This window comes from Eleutherodactylus coqui, chromosome 13, assembly GCF_035609145.1.
Source record: "Eleutherodactylus coqui strain aEleCoq1 chromosome 13, aEleCoq1.hap1, whole genome shotgun sequence".
In the NCBI taxonomy this organism is placed as follows: Eukaryota; Metazoa; Chordata; class Amphibia; order Anura; family Eleutherodactylidae; genus Eleutherodactylus; species Eleutherodactylus coqui.
In genome coordinates this window covers 12,379,024-12,394,777 of record NC_089849.1, presented here as the reverse complement: position 1 = coordinate 12,394,777, position 15,754 = coordinate 12,379,024, and the positions used below count along the sequence as shown (strand labels likewise).

The 15,754-nt window shown below is 49.6% G+C and overlaps 1 protein-coding gene across 3 annotated transcripts in view; it reads right to left on the bottom strand.

Annotated features, from left to right (window-relative positions):
* The window catches only part of RTEL1 (regulator of telomere elongation helicase 1), an 87,320-nt gene that overhangs the window by 62,092 nt on the left and 9,474 nt on the right, over positions 1-15,754 (bottom strand). For all 3 annotated transcript variants that reach the window (XM_066587427.1, XM_066587428.1, XM_066587429.1), the window contains exons 8-11: positions 15,593-15,658; positions 15,357-15,510; positions 10,473-10,511; positions 10,023-10,101 (exon numbers count right to left, since the gene is read on the bottom strand). In XM_066587427.1, the coding sequence (XP_066443524.1) occupies positions 10,023-10,101; positions 10,473-10,511; positions 15,357-15,510; positions 15,593-15,658 (338 nt within the window). The remainder of the gene's footprint in view (positions 1-10,022; positions 10,102-10,472; positions 10,512-15,356; positions 15,511-15,592; positions 15,659-15,754) is intronic.

Genomic DNA, 15,754 nt, shown 5'->3' with positions numbered 1-15,754 from the left:
CGGCAGCTCTTCAGGTAAATGGACGCCACATCCAACCTGTTGTACATTATTCTTGAACATATCGGTCTGGGGGAGCCATGCCCCCTCCCAAGCCCCACCCACTTTTCAGAAAGGTGACAAGGCCGCCACAAAAAACTAAAAAAGCCACAATTTTTTGCGCAACTGGGACTTGCGTAAAATTGTGCAACTTTTGTATACCAGCATTGTGGTTGAAAGGCTTTTACAAATATTCCCTGTTGCTTGTTCAATGATCAAAAGGTGTCTAGGCCCTGAGGCCGCAATGCAGTCCAAAAGCATGATGCACCCAACACCATAACCCCAAACCATGATGCCCCCTCCACCATAGCTCCAAAGCACAATGCCACTGCCTCATAACCCCAAACCATAATGCCCCCTCGACTACAGCCCGAAACCATGATGCCCCCCAACACCATAGCTCCAAAGCACAATGCCACTCTCTCATAACCCCAAATCATGATGCCCCCTCCACCATAGCTGCATAGTACAATGCCACTCCCTCATAACCGCAAACCATGATGCCCCCTTGACTACAGCCCGAAACCATGATGCCCCCTCCACCATAGTTCCAAAGCACAATGCCATTCCCTTATAACCCCAAACCATAATGCCCCTCGACTACAACCCGAAACCACGATGCCCCCTCCACCATAGCTCCAAAGCACAAAGCCACTCCCTCATAACCCCAAATCATGATGCCCCCTCCACTATAGCTGCAAAGCACAATGCCATTACCTCATAACCCCAAACCATCATGCCCCCTCCACCATAGCTCCAAAAGCACAATGCCACTCCCTCATAACCCCAAACCATGATGCCTTCTCCACTATAGCCACAAACCATGATGCCCCCTCCACCATAGCTCCAAAAGCACAATGCCACTCCCTCACAAGCCCCAAACCATGATGCCCTCTCCACTATAGCCACAAACCATGATGCCCTCTCCACTATAGCCACAAATCATGATGCTCCGTCCACCAGGCTTCACAGTTGGATGAGATTTTGGTGTTCTTCTACGTAAACATTGTGAATTTGTACTGAAAACATCTACTTTTCTCTCAGCCATCCATACGTTTTCCAGAAGCATTGTGGGACATCACGCTGGTCTTGGGACACCAGACACGGGCTGCATTGCATTTCTGACCACCAGCGTCTTCCATAAACACCATTCTTGGTCAGTGTCTCTCTGATAGTGGACACATGAACAGAGGGTTTTGCAGCTTGTAGAGCCTTCTGTAGGCCTCTTGCTGTTCCGGTGAGCGCTACTCTTAGTAACACGCCGTCGATAGGGAGCGCTCCCGTCACGGACACGCCGTCGATAGGGAGCGCTCCCGTCACGGACACGCCGTCGATAGGGAGCGCTCCCGTCACGGACACGCCGTCGATAGGGAGCGCTCCCGTCACGGACACGCCGTCGATAGGGAGCGCTCCCGTCACGGACACGCCGTCGATAGGGAGCGCTCCCGTCACGAACATGCTGCGTGGGTTTGTAAATAATTGCATATTTTATCTACAAACGCTCGGAGAAGATGGAAACTTTCCAATCTTCTTTATGAAATTCTTCATAAAATCAGTAACTGAAGGTTTCCGGTAACTGATTCATTGTAGAAATCCGTGACCTTGGGTAATTCTTTCCTGGATGATAAGCTTTCGAAGTTTTTTACCGTCTAGTCTACGTTATTGGCGGGAATGTAATAAACAAGTAATAATTAATGGATGAAGAATAAAACATCCAGAACATTCTGTACGGAAAAAAAGGAAAAGGCCTGCAGTGATAAATACTCCGGGAGCCGTCATCCTCCTCCGATGTCAGGTTCATCAAAAATAGTTGGCTGGCTAACATCATGTTCCAGGAGAGCTGGGTTATTACCGCACTCATACAGCTGATCCAGACCCCATAAAAGGCAAAACCTCCCTGCATGGATGAATGGGTGGGCTACACAGCAGAGCCCTCGCTTGGGATTCTGAAAAGTTGAGGCTTACATTGTACGGGGAACCCAGTGACATCATCAGCCCCCACTATTGTCCAATCAGGACAATCCTTTCTCGTGGACATAATAGAGGGGGTTCCCACACGGTTTGCAGTCTCCTTCCTCTCCGGTTTTGAGTGCAGGGTCGTTAACAAGTAGTGCCTCACATTAAAAAGTAGTCTTCTTAAAGAAGATGGCCATTATGCATAAAGTCGGTGGAACAAGACATAGGCTTACAGGAAATTTGCTTCGGTTCAAGAAATGGTCTTCTAAAATAGAGCTTTCAATGTCGTTGGCGAATAATGTACAGGGGGTCCGTGAGGTCTATAGAACCTTCCACTTTTTTACATTTTGTTATGTTGTGGTCTTGCGCAAATAAAAAAAAAAATCTAGTTTTTCGCCCTCATTCTGCACTCAGCGCCCCATAATGGCCAAGAGAAAGCAAAAGGAAAAGTTAGAAAGTTTGTAGTTTTAAAAAAATTACCAACCTAACGTTTTGCATTGACAGAAGTCCCAAGTCATCGAGTGAGAAGGACCTCGGTAAGAGAGGAGACCAAGAGCCCAATGGTCACTCTGGCTGAGCTCCACAGATCCTGTGGGCAGATGGGAGAAACTTCCAGAAAGTCGACCATCCCTGCAGCCACCACCAATCTGGGCTTTATGGCAGAGCGGTCAGAGAGAAGCCTCCTCAGTAAGAGACACGAAAGCCCCCCAGGATTACCAAATAGACCCTAAAGGCCCTCAGACTGCAAGAAATAAGATTCTCTGCTCTGATGGAACCAGGGTGGAACTTTTTGGTCTCGATTCTAAGCATTATGTCTGGAGGAAACCAGGCGCCGCTCATCACCTGGCCAATACCATCTCTACAGTGAAGCATGGTGGTGGAGCATCATGCTGGGGGAGGGGAGACCGGTCAGCATAGGAGAAAACCAGGCGCCGCTCATCAACTGGCCAATACCATCCCTACAGGGAAGCCTGGTGGTGGAGAATCATGCTGGGGGAGGGGAGACCAATCAGGGTGGATGGAAACCAGACGCCGCTCATCACCTGCCCAATCTCTACAGTGAAGCCTGGTGGTGCAGCATCATGCTGGGAGAGGGGAGACTGGTCAGAGTGAATGGAAACCGGGTGCCGCTAATCACTGGCCCAATACCATCCCTACAGTGAAGCCTGGTGGTGGAGCATCATGCTAAAGGAGGGGAGACTGGTCAGGGTGTAGGGAAACCAGGCGCCGCTTATCACCTGCCCAATACCATCCCTACAGAGAAGCCTGGTGGTGTAGCACTATGCTCGTGGAGGAGAGACCGGTCAGGATGGAAATAAACCAGGCGCCACTCATTACCTGCCCAATACCATCCCTACTGTGAAGCCTGGTGGTGGAGCATCATGCTGGGGGAGGGGAGACCGGTCAGGGTGAGTGGAAAGCTGAATGGAGCAAAGCAGAGATAATGAAGACCTGATCTGGGCAGAAGGGTAACCTGCCAACAAGACAATGACCCTAAGACCCCAGCCAAGACAACACAGGAGGGGCTGAGGGACAACTCTGGGAATGTCCTTGAGTGGCCCGGCCAGAGTCCTGAACCCTATCGGACATCTCCGGAGAGACCTGAAAATGGCTGTCCACAAATGGCCCCCATCCAACCTGACAGAGGGCAGAAAATTCCTAAATCCAGATCTGCAAACCTTGTGGCATCAAACCCAACAAGACTGGAGGCTGGAATCACTGCCGTAGGTGCTACAACTAAGTGCTGAGTACGGGGTGTGAATACTGATGTCACTGCAGAATAGGAGTTTTCCATTCTTAAACATGTACAGATATTTCTCCCATCCTGTTGTCACTTTGTCATTATGGGGCCCTGAGTGCAGAAAGATGGGGTACACAAGGCCACAACATAACGAAATGTAAAAAAGTGAAAGGGTCTGGGAAGTCCCTTGACCCCTTACTGCCCTTTTTTCTTTTCCTCGCCACTTTCAAAAAAATCATGGCTTTTAGGCCTCCTTCACACGAGTGACAAAGTTGCGTAATTTTGCCACAAATCGCACGTATGTGAAGCCCCTGCTTTCCCATGGGCTCCTTCACACATTGCGATGTTTTGTAGCATGCAACAACCCGACACAAAAACCTCCCAGGTCCGGTGATATGCCTACGACACGCGAGGTTTTGTAGCCCATGTTTTCCTATGGAGGCTTCCTCTCTGTTGCATCGCACGAAAACACGATTTTTTGTGTGGTGCGATGCAACTTTGACAGGAGGAAATCCTTCTGTCAATGTCCTAATCTGAGCCCTGGCTGCAAGAAAAAAAACAAACAAAAAAACCCCCAAAACACATACATCACCTCTCCGGCGCTGTCAGCCCAGCTGCATCTTCTCCCCGGGTCCCCAGTATCATTCTCCTTCCTCATCTTCTGCCCGGGGATTGAAAATTCCCGCCTCCTGGAAGCGCTGTATGTGATTGGCTGATGCTTAGCCAATCACAACCAGTGCTTGATGAACCAATCACAGCCATTCATTGAGTGCTGGCTGTGATTGACTAAGCATCAGCCTATTACAGCTAGCGATTCCAGGCCAGAAGAGATGATTCCAGATACAATCCCCAGCCAGAAGAGATAAAGAAGACAAGTGGACCGGAGAGAAACTGCAGCGGAGCCACGGTCAACACGTCTAGGTGATGTATGATTTTTCTCTGCAGTTAGGGTATATTTTCAGGGTAGGGCTTATATTTCAAGCCCACCCCGCCTGAAAATCCTCACATGTGGTGCTACAAGATCGCGGTATTGCTGCGAAAAGACGCAGATGTGATATCGCTGGGATTTTCTCACCGCGATGCTGTGTCGCCCGTGTGAAGGAGGCCTTATTTTTTAGCTAGCATACCTCCATGATGACTTGTTTTTTGCAGGACGAATTGAACAGAGTTATTACAAATGATCTTCGCCATACGCTCCACGTAGACCGGTGGGTTCCCCTCCCCCACATTCTGACATTACGCTTGTTGCCCTGAAGGTGGACGGCGGCTTCATCACTAAAGACTCCATGAAACCGTCACATTCCATTTCAGTTTGCATGCTCTTGCAGATAGAATGCCCCCGCCTTTGTCATCCGGTTTCAGAGCCGGTAACAATCGCAGTCTGTAGGAATAACATCACAAACATTTGCGCAGAGTCTCCCACACAGTCGGCGGCGGGACGTCCAATTCTCCGCTCGCTCTGACGGTGGATTTCCGAGGACTCTGTGTGAAGCTTGCACGGACGCGCCGGTGTTTCCACGCTTCCTGGTGGACGGCCGGATGATTTTTTGCTTACAGATGCAACCTTTTTCGTTAAAATGGGAGTACCGCTACGAATTGTGCGCCCGCTGGGCGGAGCCTCACCAAGCTGTGTTTAGAAAATGGTCGTTGCACACTAGATGTGAAGATGAAGAACACAAAACGCTCTCATGTCTTCGTTGGCAGCAGTTTTGTCTCATGTGCCCCTAACAACGACTACGGCAGAACAAAACTTTTTGGGTCTTGTTTAACATAATAGTAGGACGGTCCTTGTTGCCCACAACAACCAATCGCAGCGCAGAGTTTACTTTACCCCTGCAGCTTGAGAGACGAACGCTGCGCTGTGATTGGTTGCTGTCGACAACAAGGACGTCTTACTGGTAGACTGTTTTGCTAAATTAAACTTTTTGAGTTCTTGTTTCCATTCAGTCTCTGAGGGTCATTAACGGGAGTTACGAGGGTCTCATATTGGGATCATCCTCTGTAATAACCCCGTATTCTCCAATGGGGCCATTTAACATACGATTTAATGAACTGGAAAGCCTAAACATTTCTAAATAGGGAGAAACGGAAAAAATGCAATAATGTCAGCTTTGGGGGAGTTTTGCTTTTATGGCATTTGTGCAGCAGTAAATGTGTTGTCCTCATTCTACGGGTCAGAACGATTACGACAATACACTTTTTTTTATGCAGTACTGGGTTGTGTGAGGGCTCATTTTTTGGGCTGACTTGTAGTTTCTGATAATACGATTTTGGGGTTTTTTGTTTTTTTTACTACACAATTTTTTCTTAGGTACAGGGGGGGCAAAAAAACCCTTAAATTCTAGCATTGCATATATTTTTATCTGATGGTGTTCGTCATGCGAGATAAATAATGTAATGCTTTAACAATCTGGACTTTTGCGATGCGGCTATATCATTTTTTTTTTGTTTACATTTTTGATGCGATGACTGGGAAAAGTTTTTATTTTTAGTTTAAAAAAAACAAACTTCCTTGTAATCATTTTTACATTTTTCTTTAGTCCCCATAGAAGATTTTAACTTGCAATCTTTGATCGCTCATAGTATTGCATTATACTGCATTCTGACCAGCAATCAATTAAGACAAGCCAGAAGCATACCTTGATAGGTCATTGCCTTGATCATTCACGGCAGCTCTGAGGGCCTTCAGAAGGGACACTGAAATCCAGAGCAGTCGGGACATTTACTTGCCATGATCAGAATTGACAGTGGATTTTTAAGGGTTAACAACTGTGATGCTACAGTCCTCATATCCTACTGCCTCCATTTCGCAGCTATTGCAGGTGGATGTCAGCTATCAAAGATGGCCAAAACCTGTCATGTATGCAACAGACTTGGCTCCCGAACCTGCTGCATATACAGACACCCAACATGCTCCTTTCATGTACGGCACACATCAGGAAGGGGTTAAAGAGGTCATCAAATTAAATTATCCCCCATACACAGAATAGAGGATAACTGATTGGTATGGGGGGACAACCACTGGGACTTCTGCCGATCTTCTCCCCTTCGGAGCAAAGTAGAAAGTCTATGGAGTCCATATGCCACTCACTGTTCACAACCAAAAGGGCACAGTGCTTGGCTGGGCACGTCTAACCTGTCATTTTAGTGATCAATGGGTGTCTAAGTACCCGGACCCCCACCAATCAAAACTTCTGACATTTCGTATTGACCCATGGAAAGTTTTTGGAAAGTTCAGTTACACTTAAATGGGTTTTCAGAGTTATTTACTTTATATAGTTTTACCCCCCCCCCCCCCGCCTCATGCCCAAAACAATATAAAATAAACATACTCCCCGAGACACTGCGGCATCTGACAGACAACGTCAATGGCCGAGAAGACCCAGTGACGTGGGCGACCCTGGCAGGTGTACGGGAGGTCATCAGGGTCGTCCCTGTTGGGCCCTCCATTGGCTGCAGCGGTCACGTGGGTAAACAACCCATGCGGCCGCTGCAGTGCTTGTAAACAGAAGGCTGAGCGCAGCCGGCGGTGGCAGGGGGGCATTACGTCAGCTGGAGGAGAGTATAGCACTGGTTTTTACATATGTTGCCACCAGTTGCTTGGAAACCCCCTCTGACCCCTTAGTGACGCGGCCCATTTTGGGGGGATTTTCATCCTCACATTTTAAAAGCCCTAACCTCTTCATTCTTCCGTCGGCCCGGCCGTATGAGGGCTTGTTTTTACAAGGCAAGCTGTAGTTTTTATTAGCATATATATATATAAACGTATTGGATTACCTTGAATTTTTTTTTCTTTTTCAGGTTTTTCCAGTTTTGTACAGAATTTTTTTTTTTGCATTTCTTGATTCATAGTCCCTTGATGTTTTTATTGGAGCTCTGTGGGGCTTATAGTTTTGCGTGACAAGCTTTAGTTTTCATTGGACACCATTTTGGGGTTTTTTGATCACTTGTATTGCATTTTTGGGGGACGTTAAATAAACAAACACATAATTTTGCAGCTTTTCTCTTCTTTACAGCCTTTGCCGTACAGGATAAAAGGGGTGTTCCATTTATTGCACATGTAGTTATGGGTGCGGTGATACCAAACGTGTTTTTTGCTTTAAACAAAAACAGGAAAGTGTGCAAAAAGTGTTGTTTTTACGTGTCTTTTTAAGCATTTTTTTATGTCGCTGCTTGGATTGTAGGATTGCTCTGATAATACATTGCAGAACTTCTGTACTGCAATGCATTATCTCTAATCCTAGTGATCACAGGCCATGGCAGACTGACACCGTTGTCTAATGTCTGGGGCCCTCCCCTCCCAAATCAGATGGCCGAGGGCCGATGATGTCATAGAGGGAGCACCCTCCCTCTGTGAACCTTTTACATGCCACGATCAACATTTACAGTTTTATGTAAAGGGGTTTACAGCAGGGATTGGTGTTGCTCACCGAGCCCCGCTGTAGCAGCAGGAGGCCGACTGTCAGTCACAGCTGGCTGACGCTGCAGATAGCACAGGTTCAGCTTCTGAGCCCGCACCATTCAAAGGACATAAGTGGACATTGATTCGTGGGAACTGCTTCCCTGCCAGGGCATACATTTAAGCTCTGGGGTAGGAAGGGGTTAAACGGTTTTACTTTATACCCTTTCACTGCTCTTGCACAGAGCTCCCCTAGTGGATGTCTAAGGATGGTATACAGCTCTCGCAATGCTAACTGTATAAATCTATATTTTACAAGCTCCCCCTAGTGGTGGCTGTTGGTAGACTTGTAGATTTTTCTACCGTATGACAGTCAAACTGAGTTCAGGGAATCTTCAGGAAATCTTCTGCTGCTATCAGAGGAATCTCCTTGTTGCTTCTCTCAGCTCTTTGTAGGGACCACATGCTGAATGATCAGATGCCAGAACATCCATAGAGCTGATGCGGTGGGCCTTGGGTTCCTCTTCGTGCAGGACAATGCCCGGCTTCATGTGGCCAGGGTGTGCAGGCACTTCCTGGATGATGAGGGCATTGATGCCAACGACTGGCCCTCACATTCCCCAGACTTGAATCCAGTTTAGAAGCTTTGGGGCATCTTGTGTGCAGCAAACTCTGCAGGACCTCCCCGATGCCCTGATCCTAGTCTGGGAGGAGATTCCCAACCGCTGCTTCATGCGGAGCCGCCTGGACATAGTCTACAATGGGGGCCATACCCACCACTGAGGCACATCATCAGCGGCTGTGAGTCACCTCAGTTGGCCAATGATTTTGGGTTCCATTCACCGCGGATTTGCCATTTAATTCTCAATGAATTACACAATTTCTATCAGCAAAGATTACAACTTGCATCCTTTACTCATTGAGATCCAAAGTGTGATTTAAGAGCCCCCTTAATTTTTTGGTAGTGCATATACCGATCGACCCCTTTATTAGTCCCCCCCGTCTAGTGACGTTGGACTCCTTTGGCCTTCAGCAGCAGTTCGTCATGGTGTAGATTCCATTAGGTAATGGAATCATTCTGCAGGAATATCGGCCCCTGCGGACAGGAAGCTTCTTGTAGTTGCCGCAGATTAGATGGAGGTGCTGACATGTTCTGACCGGCTGACAGGAAGGGGTCAGCGATTCATGCCGCTTGCGCCAAATTCTGGCCTCCCATCAGCAACAGAAATCTGGCTCCATCTGACCAGGGGATGTTTCTCCGCTGCTCAGTGATACAAGTTTTGCACTATTTTGTCCCCACGGAAGTTTCTCCTTTCTGTTTCTCTTAGACATAATGGCGCTGGAACTGGTCCTCTGCTGTTATATCCCATCCGTGCGGAGGAACGGCGAGTTGTGCGTTCGGACACATTAGTTGGAGCTCCAGCGTTGTATTCAGCTGACTGTGCAGCCTGTTGGTCAGAACGATTCCTGACATCCTCCTCCGACCCCTTTCAGTGATGAGTAGTTTCCACCCACAGGATCCCCTTTCGCTGGATGTTTTCCTCGATCGCGCCATTCTCTGTATACTCTCCACAGTGCTACATGAGAAAACCCCACATGGTTGGCAGTGAGACCCCGGCTAGCCTAGCACCGATCACCGGCCTCATTGGAAGTCGCTCCGATCGCTGGATTTTCCCATCTAATGTGGATTCACACTGAAACTGATCCACGGAAAACTTGTCACGTGATTTTATGTCGCACTCCGGGGAGAATTTACGTACAGCGAAGCGTCAGTCGTAAAAGGGACAGGGGCTCTAATACAGAGGTACACACAGGGAGGGTCCAGTCTAATACACCAATCCTGAGGTCAGAAGCGGTGTAGTGCGTGTGTAAATGCTTTGCATCACCTACCTGCCTTCTTTGGTAACACCATTCCCATTGGCTGGAAGTGTAATGGCATCTATAGAGCTCTCAAGCTGCAGGAGGGCCCCTGGGGGTGAAACCCATATCATTATACATCACCATGAACCGCATACATGTTACTATTCTCTCCTACTCTATACATGCACTTAGCACCATCTAGAGACATAAAGGTGAATAGCAGTAGTAAGTGTGGTAAAGAAACAGCGCAATGCCCTCTAGTGGACATAACATAGTATGACGACATGAAATAAAGATAAATGCGCATTTCTCCTATGAAATAAATAAGGGACAGCGGATATGTCCTCTTATTTCCCTACCTGCAATTATTGAAAGCAAGCAGAGATCTTATAAATGATGAGGAAGTGATAGAGAAAGTGTCAGAAAGTTGAAGAACTTTTTGTTATACATTGATTAAGATGACTGGGTAATAATTCTCACCCTTTATCTTGGCGAGATCTTCAAGATTTACATTCAAACCTGGAAACAAAGAAAATATTGACGTTTTAGTGAAAGGAGAGGCGAAAACAACATAAGGAGAGAAAAACAAAATCTTTCATTTGCCATCAGTCTGACAGGAATGAAGATATTTCCTACCGACATGCCAAAACTCTAGATGTTGATCGCAGCATGTAAAGGGTTCACAAAGGGACGATGCCACCTCTGTGATGCCACCCGCCCTCCACAATGTAATTGTAGAGGGCTGATGGGTTGCTATGGCAGCTAGACACCAGTGCCTGAGTGTGTTATTGCCTGTGATCACTATGATTGGTGATAATACATTGCAGTACTGCAATGTATTATTAGTACGATCATAGCATTGCGGGTTCAAGTCCCCTATGTGGTCATAGAAAAAGTGTTAAAAGAAAATTTTGGTATCTTCATAATCGTACCAACCCGCAGAAAAAAAATGATCATATCAACATTTATGATGCATGACTAACGTTAAAAAAAAATATGGCAGAACTGAAACTATTTTTTCTCCCTGCCTTCCATAAAAAGCAAGAGTTTTACAATTCATTATACGTACCCAGAAAATGGTACCAATAAAATTTACAGTTCGCAACACATAAAACGATCCCTCAAGCAGCAGCATCAACGGACAAATAAAAAATGTTACGGCTTTTGAAAAGTGCAGGTGAAAATCCCCAAAAATTTGTCTCGCCCTTAGGACCAGAACGGGCCGCGTCACTACGGGGTTAAGAGTCCATAACAGGTTAAAGGAATTTTACTGTTTATCTAGCAAAGTCTAGAAGAGATCCCACCACATGGAGACATAACCCGGGAGAACGGCATGCAGGGCAACCACATGGAGACATAACCCGGGAGAACGGCATGCAAGGCAACCACATGGAGACATAACCCGGGAGAACGGCATGCAGGGCAACCACATGGAGACATAACCCGGGAGAACGGCATGCAAGGCAACCACATGGAGACATAACCCGGGAGAACGGCATGCAGGGCAACCACATGGAGACATAACCCGGGAGAACGGCATGCAAGGCAACCACATGGAGACATAACCCGGGAGAACGGCATGCAGGGCAACCACATGGAGACATAACCCGGGAGAACGGCATGCAGGGCAACCACATGGAGACATAACCCGGGAGAACGGCATGCAGGGCAACCACATGGAGACATAACCCGGGAGAACGGCATGCAAGGCAACCACATGGAGACATAACCCGGGAGAACGGCATGCAGGGCAACCACATGGAGACATAACCCGGGAGAACGGCATGCAAGGCAACCACATGGAGACATAACCCGGGAGAACGGCATGCAGGGCAACCACATGGAGACATAACCCGGGAGAACGGCATGCAAGGCAACCACATGGAGACATAACCCGGGAGAACGGCATGCAGGGCAACCACATGGAGACATAACCCGGGAGAACGGCATGCAAGGCAACCACATGGAGACATAACCCGGGAGAACGGCATGCAGGGCAACCACATGGAGACATAACCCGGGAGAACGGCATGCAGGGCAACCACATGGAGACATAACCCGGGAGAACGGCATGCAAGGCAACCACATGGAGACATAACCCGGGAGAACGGCATGCAAGGCAACCACATGGAGACATAACCCGGGAGAACGGCATGCAGGGCAACCACATGGAGACATAACCCGGGAGAACGGCATGCAAGGCAACCACATGGAGACATAACCCAGGAGAACGGCATGCAGGGCAACCACATGGAGACATAACCCGGGAGAACGGCATGCAAGGCAACCACATGGAGACATAACCCGGGAGAACGGCATGCAAGGCAACCACCTGGAGACATAACCCGGGAGAACGGCTGCAGGGCAACCACATGGAGACATAACCCGGGAGAACGGCATGCAAGGCAACCACCTGGAGACATAACCCGGGAGAACGGCTGCAGGGCAACCACATGGAGACATAACCCGGGAGAACGGCATGCAAGGCAACCACATGGAGACATAACCCGGGAGAACGGCATGCAAGGCAACCACATGGAGACATAACCCGGGAGAACGGCATGCAAGGCAACCACATGGAGACATAACCCGGGAGAACGGCATGCAAGGCAACCACATGGAGACATAACCCGGGAGAACGGCATGCAAGGCAACCACATGGAGACATAACCCAGGAGAACGGCATGCAGGGCAACCACATGGAGACATAACCCGGGAGAACGGCATGCAAGGCAACCACATGGAGACATAACCCGGGAGAACGGCATGCAAGGCAACCACATGGAGACATAACCCGGGAGAACGGCATGCAAGGCAACCACAAGGAGACATAACCCGGGAGAACGGCATGCAAGGCAACCACATGGAGACACAACCCGGGAGAACGGCATGCAGGGCAACCACATGGAGACACAACCCGGGAGAACGGCATGCAGGGCAACCACATGGAGACATAACCCGGGAGAACGGCATGCAAGGCAACCACATGGAGACATAACCCGGGAGAACGGCATGCAAGGCAACCACATGGAGACATAACCCGGGAGAACGGCATGCAAGGCAACCACATGGAGACATAACCCGGGAGAACGGCATGCAGGGCAACCACATGGAGACACAACCCGGGAGAACGGCATGCAGGGCAACCACATGGAGACATAACCCAGGAGAACGGCATGCAAGGCAACCACATGGAGACATAACCCGGGAGAACGGCATGCAAGGCAACCACATGGAGACATAACCCGGGAGAACGGCATGCAGGGCAACCACATGGAGACACAACCCGGGAGAACGGCATGCAAGGCAACCACATGGAGACATAACCCGGGAGAACGGCATGCAGGGCAACCACATGGAGACATAACCCGGGAGAACGGCATGCAAGGCAACCACAAGGAGACATAACCCGGGAGAACGGCATGCAAGGCAACCACAAGGAGACATAACCCGGGAGAACGGCATACAGGGCAACCACATGGAGACATAACCCGGGAGAACGGCATGCAAGGCAACCACAAGGAGACATAACCCGGGAGAACGGCATACAGGGCAACCACATGGAGACATAACCGGGGAGAACAGCATGCAGGGCAACCACATGGAGACATAACCCGGGAGAACGGCATGCAAGGCAACCACATGGAGACATAACCCGGGAGAACGGCATACAGGGCAACCACATGGAGACATAACCGGGGAGAACAGCATGCAGGGCACCAACATGGAGACATAACCCGGGAGAACGGCATGCAAGGCAACCACATGGAGACATAACCCGGGAGAACGGCATGCAAGGCAACCACATGGAGACATAACCCGGGAGAACGGCATGCCGGGCAACCACATGGAGACATAACCCGGGAGAACGGCATGCAAGGCAACCACATGGAGACATAACCCAGGAGAACGGCATGCAAGGCAACCACATGGAGATATAACCCGGGAGAACGGCATGCAGGGCAACCACATGGAGACATAACCCTGGAGAACGGCATGCAAGGCAACCACCTGGAGACATAACCCGGGAGAACGGCATGCAGGGCAACCACATGGAGACACAACCTGGGAGAACGGCATGCAAGGCAACCACATGGAGACACAACCCGGGAGAACGGCATGCAGGGCAACCACATGGAGACATAACCCGGGAGAACGGCATGCAAGGCAACCACATGGAGACATAACCCGGGAGAACGGCATGCAAGGCAACCACATGGAGACATAACCCGGGAGAACGGCATGCAAGGCAACCACATGGAGACACAACCCGGGAGAACGGCATGCAGGGCAACCACATGGAGACATAACCCGGGAGAACGGCATGCAAGGCAACCACATGGAGACATAACCCGGGAGAACGGCATGCAAGGCAACCACATGGAGACATAACCCGGGAGAACGGCATGCAAGGCAACCACATGGAGACATAACCCGGGAGAACGGCATGCAGGGCAACCACATGGAGACATAACCCGGGAGAACGGCATGCAGGGCAACCACATGGAGACATAACCCGGGAGAACGGCACGCAAGGCAACCACATGGAGACATAACCCGGGAGAACGGCATGCAAGGCAACCACATGGAGACATAACCCGGGAGAACGGCATGCAAGGCAACCACATGGAGACATAACCCGGGAGAACGGCATGCAAGGCAACCACATGGAGACATAACCCGGGAGAACGGCATGCAAGGCAACCACATGGAGACATAACCCGGGAGAACGGCATGCAAGGCAGCCACATGGAGACATAACCCGGGAGAACGGCATGCAGGGCAACCACATGGAGACATAACCGGGGAGAACAGCATGCAAGGCAACCACAAGGAGACATAACCCGGGAGAACGGCATGCAGGGCAACCACATGGAGACATAACCCAGGAGAACGGCATGCAAGGCAACCACATGGAGACATAACCCGGGAGAACGGCATGCAAGGCAACCACATGGAGACATAACCCGGGAGAACGGCATGCAAGGCAACCACATGGAGATATAACCCGGGAGAACGGCATGCAGGGCAACCACATGGAGACATAACCGGGGAGAACAGCATGCAAGGCAACCACATGGAGACATAACCCGGGAGAACGGCATGCAAGGCAACCACATGGAGACATAACCCGGGAGAACGGCATGCAAGGCAACCACCTGGAGACATAACCCGGGAGAACGGCATGCAAGGCAACCACATGGAGACATAACCCGGGAGAACGGCATGCAGGGCAACCACATGGAGACATAACCCGGGAGAACGGCATGCAAGACAACCACATGGAGACATAACCCGGGAGAACGGCATGCAAGGCAACCAGACTGAAAACCTCCATTCTTTACCCCGCATCTTGAAGCTTACCTGAACTGGCGGCCTCCATGTTGAACTGTGCGCTTATATGCTTCTGCTCCAGGTCGTCTGTGAGCTCCTTAATCACCAGGTCCATAGCATCAATCCCAGAAGCCAAGTCATACGGCGTCAGATCAAAGGAAGCCGACTCCTCACACATTCTCTCCTGGGAAGAAAGAGACAAAAGTGAGCCGTAAAGAAAACTCCAGGTCTGCGCCCATTATGGATGGATGCCAGAGACGACTTACCACATTGTGCGCCTCATCAAAGATCACAACCGTGCCTTTCAGATCAATGTTATGCGCCTTACGACTCTGCAAAACAAGAATTGTGTATTCTTTACTTGATGGGATCTGAAATGGATACGATTGTAGCAAACCCTCAGCTGTATTAGGCCGGGCTCACACGAG